The following is a 14,738-nucleotide window of genomic DNA, read 5'->3' as shown; positions in this document are numbered from 1 at the left end:
TTTGTTGGTTAAATGAAGTGCACTAGACAAACTAAGTACAAGTGAGAACACACCAATTATTCAAAAAACAATTTTAAGCTTAAGCCAACCAAGAACCACCATGCTTGAAAAATGCAAAAGCAACCAAATCCATTTCAGCCGGCAGAAAATTTCTGTAAGTGTTGAAATTGCCTTTAAATCGAATTCGCAAATTGCATTTGTTCCGAGGGGCAATTAGCACAGGCGAGTTGACTCAAACGTCAAACTTTTTAAATCACCTGACCATGTTCGTCCGCATTTTTTGACCGGGAGAAATTACCAATCGTCGTAGAAACTGTCGCACATACGAGTACAGAGGCAGTTTGCGTTTCGTCGCATCCCGGGCAAAAAAAATGCGGACGAACATGGTCAGGCGATTTAAACAGTTTGCGACTTGCTGTCATACCGGTCATTCCGCTCCCATTTAATCGTGTGACCGGTATGACGTCGACCCGTTGTGCTTCTGGATTGTTTACATATTTTTGGTTGCCAACACTAGCAAACCGTGTGCTCTGCCACACCTATATATACCTCATTGTATTAGTTTGACATTTATTGCCCCGGGTACACACATGTCAAAGTAATGGGACAAAGGTGTTGTTTATGTTATAAAGGCTCGCACAGAGTGAAGCCAAATCTACCTATCGAACAGTCAGATAAACAAACATTCTTCTTTCGGAGAACCAGAGTGTATGTAAGGAGAGTGAAGACAACTGTCATGATTATCTGTCAGTAATATTCCAAACGAACAAACGACCCTTCAAAATACATGGATTTGTCTCGTTTGGAATGACACTGACAAATAAACATTGTTCCAATTTTGACAGTGTCGTCACTCTTCTTATATGCACTCAGCGGAGAACATACAAGAAAAGTATTAGTGTTGACAAAAAGAATATCATGGTGAAATATTTCAATCGCCTACATAAGACACTGTATTCAGTTTATTATACTTTTTTGTAACAATGTAAAATAAATTACATGGAAAAGTATTATGAATAAAGTGCTATAAGCTAGGAAACAGTAGGTTCTCAATTCACTTCACTGTGTAACTCGGTTGAAGTCTCCCAAAGTTACAGCAAAAACTGTGGGTACCAGGAACAAAGAAGAGGGGATCATTTTAGGCAGTGTTGCACATTCCTCTTTACGGGACTCTACAATTCCACAGACTCTATAATGGGATACAACATGATACACGCTTATCCTCAGCTACTCATTGCAACTAAAACGCTTTTACTCAAACTTGAGTAAATTTTTTTTTGTTAGTTCAATATGATGTCTGATCGAAGTAGGTCATCTCCATCCGACATCTGTACGACATCATCCCGACTACTCTCAGCTACTTTTACACATTTTTGACGAGTACGGTTTTTGTCAGAAACGCGTCAAATCTACTCATTTGTGAAAAAACCGTATCTTGTCAAAAAATGAGTAAAAGTTGGTGACTCATAGACCGGGGACGAATGGCTTTAAATCTCAACGATCTCGGCTAAGATTGAACCTAGACTAATTGGGGTCAGTCACGCTTACCACTCAACCACCGGCTCCGTCGAATCTCTGAATAAAGACTCGAATCTGAATTTTTCGTTTACCATTTATCTATCAATGTCATTCCAATCAAGCACGTACCGAACCATCTCCTTTTGATTATTCCAAAAGGGGTATATCATACCGTGGCAGAAATGGGTTTCCACTCATACTCAGCAAATGCCCATCAGATAATTTGGGTTAGCGCAGATGTCAATTTAAGAGGCACCGAATTGATGGTATACTTAAGTGGCACTAACCTGCATATACTCAAAGTAGGAAAACAACATTTGCACGAATAGGTGTTAGATGTAACTCTCTGCTCTGACGGTATTGCGCATGAGTTGGCAAACTGTCTCGTACCCATTGAGCTCGAACCGTCGTTATCTGATCATAAGTACATCGTCTTTCATTATTTTAACGTCTCCCAAACCTACGAACCATGCCATGTTAAAACCGACCATCGGCTGACCGCGCTTACGGCGGTTTGAAGTTCACGACGGGTTCGTCCGATGGTCCTTCCTAAGGCGACCAGCACGATGTCGTCAGCGTAGACTAAAACATACATCCCCGCCGGCAGGCTGGCGAACAAAGAATTCATGGCCACCAGGAACAGTGTTACAGCGAGAATAGATCCACGGGGGACGCCATTGGCCTCCGGAAAGCCTTCCCCCCCTCCCACCGGATTCCTACGCGGAATGTTCGGTCGGACATGTAGTCGCTTAGGAAGCGGCCCATGTCCCCAGTTGGCCAGCTATTGCAGTACTACGCGGTACCACAGGTTAATCCCGTTAAGACGGATGTCTTCCGTTTAATTCCACTATAGAACACCACACGGTATTATATGCCTTCGCAACGTCGAGTATCGCGATGTCGGCATGCAGGCCGTCGGTTACATATTGGCGTACCACCTCTCCGAGGCTGGCGAGGTAGGCACCGGTTCCAGCCCCACTTCGGAACGCGAACTGGTAATGATCCAGAAGTTTGCGCTCGCCCAGTACGTCCATTAGCCATCTGTTGTCCTGTTGACCATTCGCTCCATCGCCTTGGCAAAGCAAGTGAGTAAAATGATGGGGCGGAAATCATCTGGCGTTCTGTTCCCCTGACATCGCTTTGAGATGGGGATTACTCTGGGCTTCCTTCCATGAAGCGGACATCGATTCACCGCTCCAGATGCCGTTAACCAATGTCATCCAATCCGCAGATTTTCCGTGTACCGATTCTAGTGCCGTACTTGACCTGAATCAGGTTCGAAACGAACGGGTCTGCTCTGAGACCTTTGCAGGATTCTCAGGAACGCAACTTGGGTGTCTGCGGATAGGGAGGCGAAGTGCGTGCCTAGTTTGTAACCAATGGAATGCCTGTAGGATCGATCGTCGTGCACCAGTTAACGGCGATAGGGTAGCCACTGTGCCACCGCTTCTGTTTAGAGCGTTAACTATCCGCCAGAGTTCTGAAGTCGATGAGTCTTGAGATATGTTCTTCCAAAAATCTGGCCCAGCTGGTGTTTTTGTCTCCTTTGCCGCTTTCCTGGCCTCACTTTTGGCCTTTCTGAAGTCAGCTCGCTGGTTTCGGTGTGGGTTGTCTATAGAAGTCTTCTTCAGTGCCCGCAGCACAATTCAGCGTACTCTGATTGCTTTCTTGACTTCTGTACACCACCAGTGCTCCGCTAGCGAATGACGGATCCCAATAGTGGCATGTCTGTAATAATATACGTACATGGAACTATTGAGATCCAGAGCTACAGGTCCAAAGCCCTGGTAAAGGAGGATGGTTGTGATGATCCGGGCCGAGATCACCACGTAAAGCAAGGTAGGGCATAACCCCAATTCCAAGGCGTGAAGCGACCCGTGCCGAGGGATGAGTGATCGAGGGGGTGAAAAAGATGCTCGATCGTTAACGGAGCCTGTGGGGTACCTGGGCAACCCCCACAGTAAGCGTCCCTTACCACGCTAATGCGGAGCTCTGGCGTGGCGGACATATATTTCTCGCGCTACTCGTGGGACTTTTCATGGAGCAAAATAAAAATAAAAATAAACAGACGGAGGTGCCAAACCCCTTCGCTAGAGGTGGTTTGGCGAGGTCTCCCCCCCGTGGGGAGAGTAGTGGAACGATGAGTGCTGTACTCGAAAGCACCAGTGACCCCCCAGCAGCGGTAGGCAATACCCCTACCAATGCATCGGAGGGGCCAATAGCTGCGATGCGCAAAGTAGCGAAGCAACTCGATGCTATAATCGACTTCGCTAGCGCAAAGCAGAACATAGCCAAGGAGTTGAAGTTGAGCCTTCTGGAGCTCCGGAAAGCTGTTCGTGTCGCAAGACAGGAACAGCAGGCATATGTTGAGAGGGTGGAATGTCGGGAGAGGCCCGACAGAGAAACCCAGACAGTGGCCTCCAATAGGGAGGAAAGAGAGAAGGTCAATAGAGGTTCACAGACAGTGGCCTTTACCTTCTACGGAGCAGCCACGTCGATCGGAGCGGCGACCGAGTTCCCCTCGAAGGGAAAAGGAAAGGGCAATCGCAAGACGGCATCGAATGCGAAGCGCCCTAGGAAGTCGCCAGGAGAGGGTGCCAAAACCGACACCACTCGGCGTGCAACCGTCAAGGTCAAACGCCGCCTGGGTGAGGTAAGCGAGGGCGAGAGTGACCTCGCTGTGGAGAGCGATGGTACCAGCAACCCGGCACAACCGGGGCAGGGGGGCTCAAACCCCTGGACGCTGGTTACCAAGAAAAAGCCGGCACCGAAACCGGAGGTACCGCGGCCTGCGAGGAAGGCCAAGGACAGAGGCGAAGCCTTGTGGTTAAAAACCGACAAGGACAAATACGCCGATGTCCTTAAATCGATGAAGGCGGCCGAAAGCCTCTCGGCCCTTGGGCAGGATGTGCGTAGCGTAAGACGCACCAACACGGGAGAGATGCTCCTGGTGCTGAAGCGAGGCGCACAATCAAGTGCAATATATAAGGCCTTGGCTCAAGAGGTCCTTGGCGAGGGCGCCCAAATTAGGTCGCTAGGTGCGGAAACAACTCTCCAGTGCAAGCACTTGGACGAGTTCGCGACCGCAGAAGACGTCGTCGCAGCCGTCAAGGAGCACTGCGGCGTCACAATCGAGCGGGCCTCTGTGCGATTGAGGGACGGATCCTCTGGCACCCAAGTAGTCTACCTCAGGCTACTCAATGCGGATGCCAAAAAGGTAACCGAGAAAGGGAAGCTGAAGATCGGCTGGTCGGTATGCCCTATTAGTATACCCCAGCCGCCTTCAGTGGACAGGTGCTATCGGTGCCTAGAATCCGGCCATAAAGCTTACGAATGTAAAGGCCTAGACAGGAGCAAGCTATGTCGTCGATGCGGCGAGGAGGGGCATAAAGAGCGGGGGTGCACTAAGGCATATAAGTGCCTTATCTGCACCAGCAAGAAGCAAGCCCATAAACATGCTATGGGCGGACCTTCGTGTCCCTTCGGCGAGTTAAATAAGAAGAAGCCGTGAGAGTCACACAGCTAAATCTTAACCATTGTGCAGCAGCCCAACAGCTGCTGTGGCAGTCGGTCTCGGAGTCGAGGACAGACGTCGCCCTCTTATCAGACCCGTACAGTATCCCTGCCGGCAACGGCAATTGGGTGTCGGACGGGTCTGGAATGGTGGCAATCTGTACAACGGGAAGGTTCCCGGTTCAAGAGGTAATACACCCCTCCGCCGAGGGTGTGGCGATTGCCAAGATCAATGGTGTGTTCTATTGCAGCTGCTACGCCCCACCAAGGTGGCCAATAGAACAGTTCTACCAGATGATCGACAGGCTCTCGTCGGACCTCGTGGGCCGGAAACCGGTAGTAATAGCGGGAGACTTCAACGCTTGGGCAGTGGAGTGGGGCAGCCGCTGTACAAATAGCAGGGGTCAAGCGCTAATGGAAGCGTTTGCGAAACTCGATACTGTGCTAGCTAATGATGGCTCCGCTAGTACATTCCGTAGAAACGGAGTGGAGGCGTGGATTGATTTGACCTTTGCCAGCCCGAGTCTGGCTCCAGGCATGGAATGGAGGGTAGACGAGGGCTACACCCATAGCGATCATTTAGCAATCCGCTTTAAGATCAACTATGGTGTGCAGCATCCGAGGGCGGGAGATCCCTGTCAGGTACGCGGGTGGAAGTCCAATCACTTCGACAGCGAAGCTTTCACCGCGGCCCTGGGACTGGAGGCCAACACCGACAGTCTAAGCGGGGATGCGCTGGTAGCTGTTCTATCACGCGCGTGCGACGCCACTATGCCGAGAAAAACACTGCCAAGAAACGGTAGATGCCCGGTATACTGGTGGAGTGCCGAGATTGCAGCTCTACGGTCAGCCTGTCTCAGAGCTAGACGTAGGATGCAAAGAGCTCGCACCGAGGATGCAAGAGAGAACCGCCGTGAAGCGTTTCGAGCTGCGAAATTAGCCCTTAACAAGGCTATTAAAAGCAGCAAGAGAGCGTGTTTCGACAACCTGTGTGAGAGTGCCAACGCGAATCCGTGGGGTGACGCCTACCGGATTGTGATGGCCAAGACCAAAGGGGGCTCCTCACCCCCTGAACGGTCTCCGGACCGGTTGGCAACGATTATCGAAGTACTCTTCCCGTCTCGAGCCACAAGCCCCTGGCCACCTGCACTACGAGACAGTGCGGGCACGGTCGAAATGGTGGCTCCAGTGACGAACGAAGAACTACTCGCAGTGGCTAAATCCCTAGCAATGAACAAAGCTCCAGGGCCGGATGGAGTCCCGAACAACGCTCTCAAGGCAGCGATCATAGCGAACCCGAACATGTTCAGGCTAGCTATGCAGAGATGCCTTGACGAGTGCCGTTTCCCCGATAGATGGAAAAGGCAGAAACTGGTGCTGTTGCCGAAGCCCGGGAAGCCGCCAGGCGACCCATCGGCGTACAGACCAATCTGTCTGATAGACACGACTGGCAAACTGCTTGAGAGGATCATCCTCAACAGGCTCACCCCGTACGCGGAAGGTACGGACGGTCTGTCAAGCAACCAGTTTGGCTTTCGGAAGGGTAAGTCCACAGTGGACGCTCTCAACTCAGTGATAAATACTGCCGAGATAGCGATCCAACGAAAAAGGCGAGGTATTCGATACTGTGCGTTAGTGACACTTGACGTGAAGAATGCATTCAACAGCGCAAGCTGGGATGCCATCGCGCTCTCGTTACACCGGCTTAGCCTACCGGTGGGTCTGTACCGGATCCTGGAAAGTTACTTCCAAAACCGCGTACTGCTATACGAGACCGATGCCGGTCAGAAAAGGGTTCCGATTACCGCCGGAGTCCCGCAGGGCTCGATCCTAGGCCCGGTGTTATGGAACCTCATGTATGACGGGGTTCTGAGACTGAAGTTCCCTCCTGGGGTCAAGATCGTCGGCTTTGCCGACGACGTAACCTTGGAGGTCTACGGGGAGTCAATTCCTGAGGTAGAACTAACCGCAGAACACGCGATTAGCACGGTGGAGGAATGGATGAGCGCGAGAGGCCTGGAGCTCGCTCATCATAAGACGGAGGTAGTTATCGTCAACAACCGCAAGTCGGCACAACATGCAGTTATCCATGTGGGAGAAGTCGCGATCACTTCACAGCGAAGTCTGAAGTCTCTCGGAGTCATTATAGACGACAAGCTGACCTTCGGCAGCCATGTCGACTATACGTGCAAGAGAGCGTCGACTGCTGTTGCGGCACTATCGAGAATGATGTCCAACAGCTCAAAGGTGTGCGCCAGTAGACGTAGGTTACTGGCAGGCGTTGCCGTATCTATCCTCAGGTACGGCGGCCCGTCATGGTCAAGAGCACTGAGGGTAACCAGTTACCTACAGAAACTGGAGAGCACCTACCGCGTGATGTGCCTCAGAGTGATATCTGCCTACCGCACGGTATCACACGATGCATCCTGCGTGATAGCGAGCATGATGCCAGTCGGGCTGGTCATTCGGGAAGATGAGGAGTGCTTTGAGCTACGTGGAAATAGGGGAGCCCGCGAGCGCACCAGGGTGACCTCGGTCGCCAGATGGCAGCGTGAGTGGGACAACTCCTCGAAAGGTAGGTGGACCCACCGGCTGATACCTAGCATATCGAGCTGGGTGGGAAGACCCCATGGGGAAGTTCACTTCCACCTGACACAATTCCTGTCAGGCCATGGCTGTTTCCGTCAGTACCTCCACAGGTTCGGACACGCGGAGGTCCCAGTCTGCCCGGACTGCCCAGGTGTAGATGAAACTGCCGAACACATACTGTTCGTATGTCATCGGTTCGACGTCGAAAGAAGAGCAATGCTTGACGTCTGTGGCTGGGACACAACCCCGGATACCCTTATCCAGCGGATGTGTCAAACGGTGGAGAAGTGGAACGCAGTCTCGGCTGCTACCATCCAGATTGCCAGTAGGCTACAGGTAATCTGGCGAACCGAGCAACAGACGGCGGGCACGGCTAACTAGTGATTGGTTAGTTGGAGCGAAAAAGGCCAAGCGCAAAATAAGAGAGTGAATGGTCTGTTCATGCCGAGGTTGGTTGGCGCAGCGAATGGCAACCGCGTAAGGGGTAAACCCAGCCACCCCGAAGCAAGACAGAAGAGTGAGTGTATAGGCGTATAAGTGGACTGCCTCATGCCAAGACGGGAGGGTCGTAGCGTAGTATGTTGGAACTAAGCTATCGATGCCTCATGGCGTGGCAGAGGAGTGAAAGGGTGAGCATCCAAGTCAGTCTCACACTGCATGTTAAGGGTGAGCATAAAAGTCAGCCTCACAGGTTGGTAGCAAGCAAGGAATGAAAAAGGTGAGCACAAAAGTCAGCCTCGCATGGTATGTCAGAAGTGGGGCCTAAGAAAAATGTCCCACATGGGATGCCAGAGGGAGTGACAAAGGTACAATAGAGTGGCACGATTGAGAGTGAATCAGGTGATAGGGTGAGCACCCAAGTCAGCCTCACATGTATGGGTAGGGCGAGCACAAAAGTAAGCCTAGCAAGGAATGAGTAAGGTGAGCACACAAGTCAGCCTCGCATGGAACGTAAAAGGTGAGCACAAAAGTCAGCCTCATGTGGGAGTGTTTGAGAGTGAATCAAAGTGTGATTGAGAGAGCACCCAAGTAAGCCTCATACAGGATGTATGATCGCGCGAGTGAGAGTGAATGAGTACATTGAGTACAGCCATCCCCCCAGAAGTAATACCGAGAGGTAGTTCCTGGGAGGAATGATGGCGGAGCCCAATGGAGTTTAGTCGGTATTAATGGCTGGTCACCATTCGAGTCCGACACGCCCCCAGTGCACCCCGTGTGGTAGATTGGACCCTACCGTTAGCACGTGTACTGGGCTAGGACATAAAGGTCTTCTCCATTGTAAAAAAAAAAAAAAAAAAAAAACACCACCAGTGCACTGCCTGTTAGGGTTACCACTTGTCCTGGGCATGCAGGAAACAGCAGCCAGATTGAAGATTTTGATGAGTTCGTCCTGAGTGTATGACTTGTTCCGATTGATAAGGTCGTCGACGGTCTATTCGTAGCGAAAGCAGTCCGCCCGATCGTAGAACCACCGCCTTCGACGGGTTATTGCAGGTGGCGTCTGGGCGTACGGAATTTGAATAGGGAAGTGGTCACTGGTGCATGGATCGGCAAGAACAGCCCACTCACAACTGCCTGCCAGCATTTCCGAGCAGATAGTGACGTCGATGGAGGATTCCGTCTGTCCGCGGATAAATGTAGAACGACGGCGTCGTTGTTTTCAACTACTCCGACTAAATTCCATTAGGCTCCGCCATTGTTCCACCCAGGGACTACCTCTCGGTATTACTTCTGGGGGGATGGCTGTACTTGATGTACTCATTCACTCTCGCTCACGCGTCCATACGTCCTGTATGAGGCTTACTTGGGTGCTCTCTCTGTCACACCTTGATTCACTCTCAAACACTCCACATGAGGCTTACTTTTGTGCTCATTTTTTTCGTTCATTGCGAGGCTGACTTCGATGCTCACCCTATCACCTGGTTCACTCTCAATCGTACCACTCTATTACACCCCTGTCACTCCCCCTGGCATTCCATGTGGGACATTTTTCTTAGGCCCCACTTCTGGCATGTGAGGCTTACTTGGGTGCTCACCGTTTTCATACCCTGTGAGGCTGACTTTTGTGCTCACCCTTTCACTCCTCTGCCACGCCACGAGGCATCGATAGCTAAGTCCCAACATACAACGCTACGACCCTCCCATCTTGGCATGGGGCAGTCCACATATACGCCTATACACTCGCTCTTCTGCCTTGCTTCGGGGTGGCTGGGTTTACCCCTTACGCGGTTGCCAGTCGCTGCGCCAAACCTGCCTCAGCACTCACTTTTCTGCGCTCGGCCTTTTTCACTCCAACTAACCAATCACTAGTTAGTCGTGCCGGTCGTCTGTTGCTCGGTGCGCCCCTGTAGCCTACAGGCAATCTGGGTGGTTGCAGTCGAGACTGCGTTCCACTTCTCCACCGCTTGACACATCGCTGAATAAGGGTATCAGGGGTTGTGTCCCAACCGCAGACGTCGAGCATTGCTCTTCTTTCGACGTCGAAACGAGGACATACGAACAGTATGTGTTCGGCAGTTTCGTCTACACCAAGGCAGGCAGAGACCTCCGCGTGCCCAAACCTGTGGAGGTACTGTCGGAAGCAGCCATGGCCTGACAGGAATTGTGTCAGATGGAAGTGAACTTCCCCATGAGGTCTGCCCACCCAGCTCGATATGCTAGGTATCAGCCGGTGGGTCCACCTGCCTTTCGAATAGTTATACCACTCACGCTGCCATCTGGCGATCGAGGTCACCCTGCGCTCGCGGGCTCCTCTATTTCCACGTAGCTCGAAGCACTCCTCATCTTCCCGGATGACCAGCCCGACTGGCATCATGCTCGCTATCACGCAGGATGCATCGTGTGATACCGTGCGGTAGGCAGATATCACTCTGAGGCACATCACGCGGTAGGTGCGCTCCAATTTCCTTAGGTAGCTGGTTACCCTCAGTGCTCTTGACCATGACGGGCCGCCGTACCTGAGGATAGATGTGGCAACGCCTGCCAGTAGCCTACGTCTACTGGCGCACACCTTTGAGGTGTTGGACATCATCCTCGATAGTGCCGCAACAGCATTCGACGCTCTCTTGCATGTATAGTCGACGTGGCTGCCGAAGGTCAGCTTGTCGTCTATAATGACTCCGAGAGACTTCAGACTCCGCTGTGAGGTGATCACGATTTCTGCCACATAGATAACTGCATGTTGTGCCGACTTGCGGTTGTTGACGATAACTACCTCCGTCTTATGCTGAGCGAGCTCCAGGCCTCTCGCGCTCATCAATTCCTCCATCGTGTTGATCGCGTGTTCTGCAGTTAGCTCTACCTCAGGAATTGACTCTCCGTAGACCTCCAAGGTTACGTCGTCAGCAAAGCCGACGATCTTGACTCCAGGAGGGAACTTCAGTCTCAGAACCCCGTCATACATGAGGTTCCATAGCACCGGGCCTAGGATCGAGCCCTGCGGGACTCCGGCGGTAATAGGAACCCTTTTCTGACCAGCATCGGTCTCGTATAGCAGTACGCGGTTCTGGAAGTAAACGGTTTAGTGGGGTACATTTGTACCTCAGACAAACTTTAAGTAGGCACTGTTAAATTGGTCAAGTGAAACAAATAGGTTGCACCTGCTTTTATGGAAGTTTAATTATCAAATTGATTTATAATAAGGATTGTTTGCAGTTAAAATAAACCGTAACGAAATAACAGGGATTTCAAATAGTTCTGGGGTACAAATGTACCCCAAAAAACCGTTCTAGGGATAAGGGAGCGTCTACTCTATTTGATATGCTTTACATTATTCAAATAAATTTTCGACATTACATTAATAAATCTATAGTTTTATCGATTGGAATATTTTCTCAGAAGTATTTCTGAGCGATATGTGTGAAAATTTAGAAAACTCATCTTGATATGGGTGAATTACAAACGTTCAAAACATAACCACTTTTCGTAATCTATTATTTATGTTGGATTTACCAAGTGCACCCTCATACCGCAAAACAAATACGTAGTTCTATGACAATACCGTCAATACATACTTGTATTATGATGCGAAATTGGAAAAGAAAAGGTTTGGTCACTCAATGGTCCTGGAAACCATAAGGATCGATCCCGAAATTCAGCACGAATCAAATTTTGTCAGAATGGGTATATAAATTCCTTATATTTATTAAATTTTTCTACCGCTTTTCGAACAGACTGCTCTATGTTGGCTGATATAAAATATAAGTGATTGATATGTCCTGTCAGATACTAATGAAGATATATTAGTATATTCACATTTTTTCTATCAATTCATCCTACTTGAATGAATTCATTTTGAAATGTTCCGACTGCCTGAAATGCATACTTGAACAATATACTCAGCATTCCTTGTTCAACCTAACGACATGTGCTACAAGTATGAGCGACTGAGAATAAACGTTGTTATTGACTAATCTATGTGGAGTTGTGTTAGTGCGAGATTGAGGTTAAATCGGGTAGTTTTTTTTGCCAAATGAGGTTAAATCAGATGGCGAATTGAAAACATAGCGTTATATGTATGTTGTCTATACAGATTGCAACTGTGTTGGTGTCCTAGACGTCAAATAAGTCAATAATGGAATATATAATGCCCAACCACAGACTAACAGACATAACACTATGAGGAAATTTCCTCAAAAAACATCGATCCGACAATTTTCCCAGAACCTTTTATGCACGGTCCCAAACACTCATTTGCTGGTGGGTTACCTCTCAGATTTGGGAACAATTTTTCACTAGTGGTCTATCCCCCATATGCTTGTCCAGATGTCAGTGGCGCCATAATTGCAAATGTGCCCACAGGCCAAAATATATTTAAAAATGACCGTTAAAGCGGGCGAAGCATTGGTTTCGAGTGTTATGTCTGTTAGTCTGTGGCCCAACTATCATTTTCCAGATTTCACTCGTTGCTCCAGCAGCGACCCACATTCGGCGACTTTCCATTAATTTATGTCTTCTGTTAAACATTTTTTTTTTCGTTTCAGACAAGTCGACGAGCACCACCGAAGAGGCAGGACCGAAGACGAAGTAAAAAAAAAATCCCAGCGACACTGGCACACGGAAGGAAGCATCACTGGAAAATGTTGCACCATCATCAGCGCTGTGTTATTGCCATAATAGTGATTTATTCGATAGCCAAATGGCTTGTGAAATTTGTGCAGTAGTAGGAAAAGGACGTCCCAAGTACGGGGCCGAGGGCTCGGCGGAAAGAACCAGAACGGCTAACACCATCAACCGCGCGACGAGAGCGCCGCCGCTGTAAACATGGAAGCCGAAGCCATAATCGTCACCCGGAGGATTTATGACTAATGACAAAACTAATTAAATATAATTGCTGCAAAATTAACACGAAAAACATAAATCTAATTGTACAAGCAATTTATCGGTCGTAATAATCAGATTGAAGCATGCTGGCTATTTGCGATGGCCGCGAAAACTGAGCAATAATTAGGGCCCGCAATTTCAGCTCCCCACCCACGCGCAGAGCCCACAATAATGAATAATGCAACTGATTTCTACTGGGAACTATCGCAACTGATTAGGCTAAGCAATCTCACCTATTACAATGTTTCGGTTGGTGGTGGTGGTGGCGGTGAAAACACGGTGACACTGGATGTGGTCAACTGCTGTACCACCGAACCGAACTTCTCAATGTACCTGGAGGCCCTGCCGAACGACAGGGCCGGACTGTTAGCATTTCTGTTCCTGTTTTCCTTCGCGACGGTGTTCGGCAATTCGCTCGTCATTCTGGCAGTTATTCGTGAACGGTACCTGCACACGGCGACTAACTACTTCGTGACCAGTTTGGCCGTTGCGGATTGTCTCGTAGGACTAGTAGTGATGCCATTTTCCGCACTGTACGAGGTGTTGCAGAATACCTGGTTCTTCGGTGAGGATTGGTGTGATATTTGGCGTTCGTTGGACGTTCTCTTCAGTACCGCTTCCATACTGAATCTGTGCGTAATATCGCTGGACCGATACTGGGCCATCACGGATCCGTTCTCCTATCCGATGAAGATGACCCGACGAAAAGCGGCAGCCCTGATAGCGGCGGTGTGGATCTGTTCCAGTGCGATCAGCTTTCCGGCGATCGTCTGGTGGCGGGCAGCTCGGGAAGGTGACATGCCTCCATTCAAGTGCACATTCACCGAACATCTCGGCTATCTGGTGTTTTCCTCTACTATATCGTTCTATCTTCCACTGCTGGTGATGGTGTTCACGTACTGTCGAATCTACCGTGCCGCAGCAATACAAACACGATCGCTCAAACTGGGCACCAAACAGGTCCTGATGGCCTCCGGTGAACTCCAGCTTACGTTAAGAATACACCGTGGGGGTACAACCAGGGAACGGCCAAGCCATCGGCGGGAGCATCAGCAACAGCTCGATCAGGACCACCAACAGCATACGGCCACTTCGACACCGGAAGAACCGGACGAAGAACCTCTGTCGGCGCTGCAGAATAATGGATTGGGTGCTCGCCATCGAACTCACATGGGTAAAAACTTTTCCCTTTCGCGGAAGCTGGCAAAATTTGCGAAGGAAAAGAAAGCTGCCAAAACGCTCGGTATCGTGATGGGGGTGTTCATCGTGTGCTGGCTGCCGTTCTTCGTGGTGAACCTGCTGTCCGGGTTCTGCATACAGTGCATCGCCCACGAGGAGATTGTGTCCGCGGTGGTCACCTGGCTCGGGTGGATCAACTCCAGCATGAACCCGGTGATCTACGCCTGTTGGAGCAGGGATTTTCGGAGGTGAGTAAATATTGACATGGGCGTTATTGATAAAAACGATAGCTCTGAATTTTGCCTCAAGAATTGTACAGAACTTTCTGCTAGTTGGCATAATAATCAAAATATTCTTCTAGCATTGGAAATATTGAACATAACGAATTTATGTTTATTAATTTAATGAATTTTATCATTGCCTTCCTACCAAACAGCTCTCAAGCTAATGGTTTCTATTAATAATATCTCGAATTCAAAATGTTCTTCACACAGACCAGACTATTCATTTTGTCTGTTAGCTGTTTTCAAGATTGTGTAAATAATGAAGAAAATTTGGCTATCCAAAGAAAAAAGTTCTAACGGTGACTGTACACAAAAGAGCCCCGCAACGAACTG

At 49.6% G+C, this 14,738-nt stretch overlaps 1 protein-coding gene across 3 annotated transcripts in view; it reads left to right on the top strand.

Moving 5' to 3' along the window:
- Positions 1–14,373, top strand: part of LOC131684696 (dopamine receptor 2-like) — a 250,964-nt gene extending 236,591 nt beyond the window's left edge. For all 3 annotated transcript variants that reach the window (XM_058967808.1, XM_058967815.1, XM_058967801.1), the window contains one exon: positions 12,603–14,373. In XM_058967808.1, coding sequence (XP_058823791.1) covers positions 13,114–14,373 — 1,260 coding nt within the window. In that variant the 5' untranslated portion in view covers positions 12,603–13,113. The remainder of the gene's footprint in view (positions 1–12,602) is intronic.
- The last annotated feature ends 365 nt before the right edge of the window (positions 14,374–14,738 follow it).

The sequence above is a fragment of the Topomyia yanbarensis genome, chromosome 1, assembly GCF_030247195.1.
Source record: "Topomyia yanbarensis strain Yona2022 chromosome 1, ASM3024719v1, whole genome shotgun sequence".
Taxonomy (NCBI): domain Eukaryota; kingdom Metazoa; phylum Arthropoda; class Insecta; order Diptera; family Culicidae; genus Topomyia; species Topomyia yanbarensis.
This window is presented reverse-complemented; position numbering and strand designations above follow the sequence as displayed.